At 28.1% G+C, this 8,667-nt stretch overlaps 1 protein-coding gene across 3 annotated transcripts; it reads right to left on the bottom strand.

The window, feature by feature from the left end:
- Positions 1–110: 110 nt before the first annotated feature.
- On the bottom strand, positions 111–7,934 carry LOC126841716 (vacuolar protein sorting-associated protein 8 homolog). Of its 3 annotated transcripts, XM_050578320.1 has the most exons (25): positions 7,703–7,934; positions 7,515–7,627; positions 7,331–7,450; positions 7,097–7,270; positions 6,709–7,005; positions 6,383–6,601; positions 6,124–6,315; positions 5,830–6,066; positions 5,636–5,758; positions 5,457–5,570; positions 5,289–5,401; positions 5,028–5,196; positions 4,781–4,961; positions 4,521–4,719; positions 4,177–4,315; positions 3,881–4,104; positions 3,643–3,796; positions 2,400–2,527; positions 2,131–2,257; positions 1,936–2,049; positions 1,750–1,873; positions 1,556–1,666; positions 1,062–1,242; positions 890–959; positions 111–129 (listed from the first exon to the last, which is right to left on the bottom strand). In XM_050578320.1, the coding sequence occupies exons 2-25, from the start codon at positions 7,572–7,574 to the stop codon at positions 127–129; spliced, it is 3,573 nt and encodes a 1,190-aa protein (XP_050434277.1). In that variant the 5' UTR covers positions 7,575–7,627; positions 7,703–7,934; the 3' UTR covers positions 111–126. The 3 variants fall into 3 exon arrangements, 2 of the variants coding, with proteins under 2 accessions (XP_050434277.1, XP_050434276.1); XM_050578319.1 differs by lacking the exon at positions 111–129 and having other exon boundaries at positions 819–959; positions 7,703–7,933; XR_007686240.1 differs by lacking the exons at positions 111–129; positions 890–959; positions 1,062–1,242; positions 1,556–1,666; positions 1,750–1,873 and having other exon boundaries at positions 2,407–2,527.
- Between the last annotated feature and the right edge of the window lie 733 nt (positions 7,935–8,667).

Here is an 8,667-nt window from a genome sequence, read left to right on the forward strand (position 1 = left end):
ACGAGGCGCCAGAGCTCGCGCAACCTAGCTGTTGGTATCGATACCGCCTCAACACGTGGTCAGATCGCCAGATCCCGGTAGTTGTGAGAGACTTCTCACATGTGATCAAAGTCACCCAAAGCTTACCTACTATAAGAAAAGTATCAAGTACCAACAGCTTGTATCTACCTACTTGTGATAAAATAAATAGATGTTTGTTCCTGTCTCCTCTTAGCGGCTAGTTTATACATAATATTATTATTATTATTGTGTCTACTATGAATCCTATTATTCTGTTCCATAATAAGTTTATACTTGGATCAGATCACAGTCCAGAGTTCATACATCTTAGGTCATATGATAGTAAATATTCAAAGATTTTGCCATAAGCACTGTTACAATCATTAATTGTCAATTATTATTTAACAACTACTTTCTTTCAACAAGTATTTTAACATTTCCTTAAATGTAGTATTTATGAAAATTAACAGTGATAAAATTACCGTAAATTTTCCAGAAAAATGGGCAAAATTATCCCAGAAAAAACGGCATTTTTCTGGATCATTAAAATTAAAGAATTTTTATAATAAATATATTTCTAAACAAAAAAATCAATACATTCATTATTTTTAGGGGGAACAAATGATTTAGGAAAATTTTGTACTATATTATTTAAAATAAACATTTTTTTAGGTAATTTTAATTCCTATTTATTACTACGTAAAAAGGATATATTTATTTAGCAAATTTAATTATTTATGAATTATGTTAGAGATATCTGCGTACGTAATTTTATTATAACCATACTTTATATTGATTAAAAATATATATAGCAACAATAATTGGTAAACAATTTATTTACAAATCAGAATAAAAAGTAAAAAAAAATTGTACTTTAAGCTATACTAACATTATTTGGCATACAAAACAAACAGTCCACTTGTAAACCTAAGCAATCCGAATGAAATCCATGGCCACACCTAGTTTAAAAAAATGGGTTGATGATTACATTAATATGCTTTATAATATAATAAAAATTGTATTTAAGTGATACAGTTTGTTCTACACTTTGTATCACTTACCTGAATATTGAAATAGAGTCCATTAAAAGTTTTTGCTTGCACGAGGAACATATCACAGGATTAGTTATACCTCTTTTGGCGAAATCAATAGCATTTACTAGTTTTCCATGTAAATCAGCATGGAGTAATGTTTCTGATGTTTGTAACATTTGTAGTTCATACTTGCATTTATCAATTAACCCTAAATTTAATCATAAATAATTCAGGTTACAACTAACAATAAGTATTTATGTTATTTAACATTCAAGCGCTCATGGGGCCAGCATTTACACTGCTCTTGTTTTAAACTATTGCACCGCATCTTAATGAGTGAAGTCGGCCTGGCAGGACTGTCGGGCATACTATAAATCCATTAATGCACAAAAGGAAATGCAAATAAAAATTGTATCATTTGCCTATGCATTATTGAGAGTACTACAAATGCCGTCACGCAAGCGATGGTGTAACTTTCAAACACACAAAGGCTTGATGGTTAATTACATTAATATTCTTACCCATTATTAAATTTCTAAAATCACCGATAGTACCAGATGAACTATTCAGAAGCAAATGCATTTCAGTAGTTAAATTTAAATCACAATTGTTCAGTACTTTTCTTAGATAATCTTAAAATTGTAAAATATTAATTAAAAATGTATACTAACAATACAATTAAGTTATATTTATAAATATATATACATATATTTACCATGTGATTGAAGACTTAGGAGACATTGCAGAATAGGTAACCATGTAGTTTTGGGATCAAGTACAGCTGATCCTCTTTGAGTTAAAGCCACTAAAGTTTCAGTACATTCTTCGATAGAATCCTCCTAAATCAATTGAATATAATTGTTTAGCTTTCTTTAATTATGTTTTTTAATCAAATACTTACTTGCTTAATGGCTTCCTGTAGCTTTCCAAAAAGCAAATCAAATGCGCCTTGAAAATCGCCAAGTCTTTCTAACAGCAAAGCAGTAGCGTTATCAAGTCCGGCAGCTCTTGTAGCCTAAAATAAATGACTATGTGTTTTAATTTCTAATCTCTAAAAAATGTTATCAAAAAATAAATATTTAAGTAAAATTATTACAGCAATGGCTCTTGTTAGATGCAATGAATCGTTTGTTTTTACAAAACTCGTAACTGTCTTTGGTTCGTGCTCGCACAATAGTTCTAAATAGTTAGTACAAAGGGAAACGTCTGGACAGGTATGGGGCCTGCAAATAAAATTGACAATAACCATCAGGTATAGGTAGTATGTGTTAATTTATAAATTGGTTACAAATGCAACACAAATTGTTAGACGTTTTCTTGTTTGATAGGTAAAAAAATATATTGAAATACAATGGCTTTACTTACAGCGCACCTTTTAGGAATAGATATCTTTGCTTGTCCAAATCAATTTGATTTGAAGCATTGAACACCTTATGTGAATAGAATGAACCGAAAACAATGCCACACCTTACAGCATCAATATCTAATAAATCCTATAAATTAATAAGTTCATTTTTAAATGTTTTAAATTTATATATACATTAGGGTGTACCAAAAAAAAATTGTTTTTTTTTGTTCTTCTCTTGACATTATGTTCCTTGGGGTAAAATAATATTTCCCTATTTTTTTCAGATTTTTTAAAATATTTTTAGAGGTTGCAATCATAAGTTTTCCAAAAAAAAAATTTTTTTTTTAGTTTTTAATTTTTTTAAGGTATAAATATAAATTTTAAACAAAATGTTGCTTGTATACAAAATTTTGAATATACATATATATTTTTTTATTATTATTATCCTCGGCAGTAAAGGCCATTATATTATTTATATATATATATAAAAAAAATGATTTAAACAAAATAAAACAATATTTTATAATACACTCTTTTATATATAGAGTGTATTATAAAATCTTGTTTTTTTTGTTTTTATTTTTTTTAAATAATTTTTTTTCTGATCAATTCTTAGAATAATGTGTTATGTGTTTGTACAATTTATGTACTTCTATAAAAAGATTTTTTTTTATTTTATTAAATAATATTGTTCTTTATTAATTACTTGTAAAAACTATGAACTAAAAAAAAATATATATTTGTTAAGTAACAGTATTTAAAACTTGTTTTTGGGTTTTTAAAAAAAAAAATTTTCTGATCTATTGTTAGAATTATGTGTTATCTAAGTATATTGGAATTCTTTGCAACTAAATGAGGAATAAATTAAAAATATTTTAGAGTGCTATTAAGGGTATATACATCAATGTTTTCGCAAATTTTACATTGTAAGGCCTAAAATAGTAGGATAGTAGTTTTTTTTGTAAAAAAAAAAAAAAAATACTGATTTATTCCTCTTTTTCTAATGAAGATTTTGTATACAAGCAACATTTGTTTAAAATTGATATTTATACCTTAAAAACTAAAAAAAATGATGCTTGCAACCTCTAAAAATTATTTAAAAATCTGAAAAAATAGGGAAATATTATTTACCCCAAGTAACATAATGTCGAGAGAAGAACAAAAAAAAACTTTTTTTGGGTACACCCTTATTATACATACATACATAAATGGCCTGATGTAAGACAATAATTTAATAAGTTACAACAATATTGTATTTACTTTCAAGTTATCGTATACTAGTTCTTTGAATTGTTCAGGGTTCGAAGAAATAAAGGAAAAAATTTGGTGTTTCTTTTTATTATCTATTAGAAAATATTTGAACATATTTTTATAATCGCCACGTTCGGAACAGATTTCTCTACAGACGCTATAACTGAAACAATATCAACATTTCTAAATTTAAGCACAAAATATGTAATGTTTTAGACAATAAATTATATTTTTTTTATAAACTAACAATTTGGCATGCTCAGCAGTTTTTAGTAATTCTGAGTTATTGTCGAATGCTCCTGATCGTATTAATTGGATAAATGCTTTTTCTCTTTCTTCAATTGGAGTCGTTTGTTCTGACGATACTAACATAGATGTTACGGTTTCAAAAACTTGTGTTTCGGGTTTTATACAATTTTCTTCTTGCTGCCACTTAACTATAAAAGCGTAAATCAAGCCTAGCTGATTTGACTGTAAAATAAACAAAAATATTTAAAAAAGTAATATTTTTAAGTATAGTAATTATTACCCATTCATACATACTTTTAAATCTTTACTATTTGATATAAGCGATGATAATATGCAGCAAATACGTTGTTTTTGTTGACTGATGAAACGTTGATCAGAAAATGCCATTGAAAGAACATTTAAGAATTCAGTTGTATTAAATTTCAACAACGTTCTAAAAAAATAGTGTTATTGTACAACATAACATATTAAAATTATTATTATATTAATAATAATATAATAATTAATAATAATAAGTGTAATAAAAATTCTACGAAAATAAATTATATTGTTTAAACTTTATTTTAAATCAAATGAAGGAAGCAAGCCTTTGAATTAAAAATATTGTCATAGGGGAAAAAACTACTTTTTTTCATTACCTCAAATAAGGATAGATGTCTTCGTTATCGTCGGCTTTAATACTATGTTGGGTACATAAGAACTGCACTATGTGGTTTCTAGCGGTGTCCTGTAAATTTGATGGTACATCACCTCGATAAGGATAAGCTATGCCTAGAAGACAGCAACTCAAGTAAACCAATATTTTATTCCCAAGCTCAACAGTAGAATCAGACAGTTCTAAAATCAATAATAATGTATAGTAACATAAAAGTTTTCAATCAAAGATATTATCAAATACCGTTATCTGAAGTTAAGCTAATTTGGGGAACAAGTTCTTGAAGAGGAGCCAAATAGTCTTCTAACGCTCTTGTCCAAATACTGATTAGACCGTCATGCAAGAAATATTTTCTTGCTAAATTTAAAGATTGTTCAATATCCAAACATTCCACTTTAACATTTAGCATACATTTTTCGAGTTCCTGTAGTTAAATATGTTATTAAAATGTAAAAATGTATGATTATATTTACTAGTTTACTAAATTTACCTTTAATTGATTGGTATCTACGAGATATTGAAACAGTTTTTGAATTACATTTGTTGGGACTTTGTCAAATTGACCTTCGAAGAGGTAATTTTTTAAACATTCTAAAAATATGTCACAAGCCGGTTTTATTTGTTCTGCACCTTCCCAAAGATGACCAAATAATAAATTACTATAAATAATTTTCATAATTAGTTAATCAAAATTGTAATAAAATTGACATTCTCCATATAAAAAGATAAAACAATAATCTTTGACTCGTACGTTTTATGGAGATGCACACATATATCAGCTATAATAGGAATGCCTTCTTTGTAATTATTTAGATTATTCACTTCTACTATTGAATCAATGTATGCTGTTAAGATGTCAATAACCTAAGACAAATTCTTTAGTTATTAATAAAAATAATAATTTCAAACAATGATTAACCTTTTCTTTAACTATTTTATGTCTGTGAAGGCGCGTGCCTCTAAGTCCGAGAACGGCTTTGCCTCTTTCTTCTAAAAAGTCAACACCCAATTGTAATGCATCACTATACAATTTCTAAAATAATTTTTACAGCACATATTAACACATATAAGTTAGTGTTAGTTTAATAATGTTGTTACTTTATCAATCAGACAGTCTAATCGCTCAATCCAACTTCTAATACTTATTGTATGTATGCTTTTAATTCCTAATATAATTAATTGATTACTAAAACCATGAACGGAACTATAACAACATGTATCCTAAAATAAAAAACCAACAAAATAATATCAAGTTAAATTCAAACAATTATTCAGTTATTTTAATAACTCACAACATGTCTATTATCGCTACTTTGGTAGTAACTTGAAGTGTAAACTAATCCGATATTTGATAAGTCTAATTGTTCCATTTCATCTCCAACTCGAACGTCAACCAAATAAATATGTTCAGATGAATTCATTGTGAGTAAGGTACGAGCATTCATCCAGCTACAAGCGATTATTGTATAAGGCAATGTAATCTTTTGTAACGAACAACAACATAGTTGGTCTTGATTGTCAATATTAATCTAAATAAACATAAGATTGTTAACTGTTTATGATAACAAAACAAAAATAAAATAAACCTGATAGAAGTAAACTGTATTGTCTCGTGTAAACGCTAATACCGGGTCCATAATTCTATGACTGGAATTGGACGTTTTGCTGAATTGTATAATAACGAATTGCCAAGACAAAAGAGGAAGACAAGGATGCGTAGCGATGATATTTTGAGACAACAGTAATTCCGTGTTTGGTCGAATCGTAACAATTATAATCTAAATAAATCAAATAAAACAATATAGAATTTGTAGTTTAACTTTAAAATAAAAATGGAACATTTACTTTTGATAATGTGGCCATTGCAATAATTACATAGCCATTCATGGGATGGCTAGTTAATTGGTTGAATAGCAATGGCTCGATACAACAAACTCTTCCACGGCCACCAGAAAACAAACACTTAGATTCTACACTCCTGATACCAAAATTTCTTTTAAAATTTAGTTCAAAAACAGAACCGGCACTGTCATTTACAATGGCCAAGTTAGGCAAATCTGTAAACTTTAGTAATAGTTAGATTAAAAACAAATAGTGATTTAGATATTAGATATTTAAAATAAATTAGCTTATATATGAGTTGCAATTATTCAAATTAATTAAAATAGTACTTTTAAATGTAATACTGCTGTATCTGGTGTATGGACGTTGTTCATTGTTCGTAAAATTTTACAAGTGGTAGAAGACGAATCAAACATTATTACTGTTCCTTGAACATATCCAGCAAGTAATCGAGAACAATCATGATTAAAATCTAAAGCAGATACCGCACCACTGTCTACTGCTTCGTGATACCACAGAAATGTTTGAGAAGAATCAAATAAAATTATAAAACCGTTTGTCGTGCCGACTACAATAAGAAGCGAAGATACTTTAATTGCACTTGGTTGTCCTGCATTAAACCGATCCTAAAAATGATCAAAGTACATTATAATCAAAATATATAGAAATACATGTACCCATTTAAAATAAAAAAATAAAAATTGAAAGTCTACTTACACAAAATGATTGCATTTGACTAGATACAGGTTTGAGAATCATATGACGTAAAATTCGGCCAGGATCCGATTTTGTATTTAAATATTTAGATGAATTTTCTATACACAAACGACTACTATTAATACTACTCAAAGATGTAGAATCAGCACCCGAATCATAGTAAGGAATTTTCAACTAAAATATAATAATATTGAATTTTTTGTTTTTATTAAACAGTATATTGTGTGTTATTACTTTGCTCTGGTAAATTGATATATCATCTTCACTAAGTAAGGAAACATCTTCATCATTTAATATACTTTCTATGGTTGGGACATCATCAATTGCTGGAATATTGAACTCGGCATCGTTAATCTAAATTTAAATAATTCATATAAAACTAACAAATAAATCTATGAAAAATATAAAATTTATATACTTCCGATGTATCCAGTTCTAATGAATGTAAAACATCTATCAATGATTTGTCTTCATCCATTTTGAGTATAAAGAACGAGATACTAGAAACTAGTTATATTTTTATAGGGTACACTACAATAAAGGAAAAAAGTAATTCTATATTAAATATCACAAACAATACATGTAATAACAAATAATGTACTGTACCAGAATGATATGCATGAAAACATAATAACGTAAGGACTGTACCAATAAACCTTATAAAACTCGACTTTAGCAGTCAAATCAATCTTAAATGTCGTTAACTATCTCGACTCGTTCATTTTTAGATAATTCAACTACATTTTAAAATAATATGAAAATTAAGACTACAACGCCATTTTCAAAGAAATAATTCAATCAACAGCTTTGTTTTTAAAAATTAAAAATCAATTATTAAATATTTCCAGTTTCTATTATTTATTATCACAATTCTTTGACTGTTATCATTTATCAATATTATTATCATTTATATCAAGATAGATTTATAAATCCATCACAGGATAATCTGTTATTTTATGAATCCACCTTAATTTATATTATTTTTATTTACATGACAGATCTATTACATGCGATACTGAGAGAAAAAATAATGGTTTTGGAAATGGAAAATAAGTGGGCGGGCCACAGCCACTGAAGGCCGCAATGTATTTCTAACTATAAAATAGGCAGGCTGGCGGGGGAGGGGGCAACTCCCCCTAGCTTCTCTGCAAGTTAAAAAAAGATTTTATCCAATATTCCAAATTCACAAAATCATAGGCGGTCCCCTCCATCATTTTCACCCGCGGGTGCCCTTGGGGGGGGGGGAGTTTTGAACATTTCTTTGGAACCCAAAACCATAAGTACATAGATATTCGATTGCCCACGGGCATATGGAAATAAATGGCAGCCGTTAATAAAACCTATAGGTTTGCGACCAAAAAAATAGGTTATCAAAACAGTATATGGCGTGGTCTTTAAATGTACGTTTAATAAATGCCAAACAAGATAAATGATAATTATTTTTAATCGTGGTGCCAAATAATTTAGCCGTTGTACGATGATTTATGATTTTTAATCAACATCAATGATTTAGGCACAGCTAGTCGACGGTCGTGCGACTTAGATAAAACTATATAGTTATATCTTAGGCA

This window comes from Adelges cooleyi, unplaced genomic scaffold, assembly GCF_023614345.1.
Source record: "Adelges cooleyi isolate 19-005CV unplaced genomic scaffold, UGA_ACOO_1.1 ACOO_flye_CR_arks_rails_tigmint_CR_PRNA_41, whole genome shotgun sequence".
In the NCBI taxonomy this organism is placed as follows: domain Eukaryota; kingdom Metazoa; phylum Arthropoda; class Insecta; order Hemiptera; family Adelgidae; genus Adelges; species Adelges cooleyi.

Excerpts from the sequence above, each read along its gene's own strand:
- LOC126841716 (XM_050578319.1), bottom strand. The coding sequence starts at position 7,574 with ATGGATGAAGACAAATCATTGATAGATGTTTTACATTCATTAGAACTG. Across the intron at positions 4,105-4,176 it reads CAAATAGTAAAGATTTAAAA|TCAAATCAGCTAGGCTTGAT; the intron begins GTATGTATGAAT and ends TTTATTTTACAG. Across the intron at positions 2,528-3,642 it reads TAGTATACGATAACTTGAAA|GATTTATTAGATATTGATGC; the intron begins GTAAATACAATA and ends ATTAATTTATAG.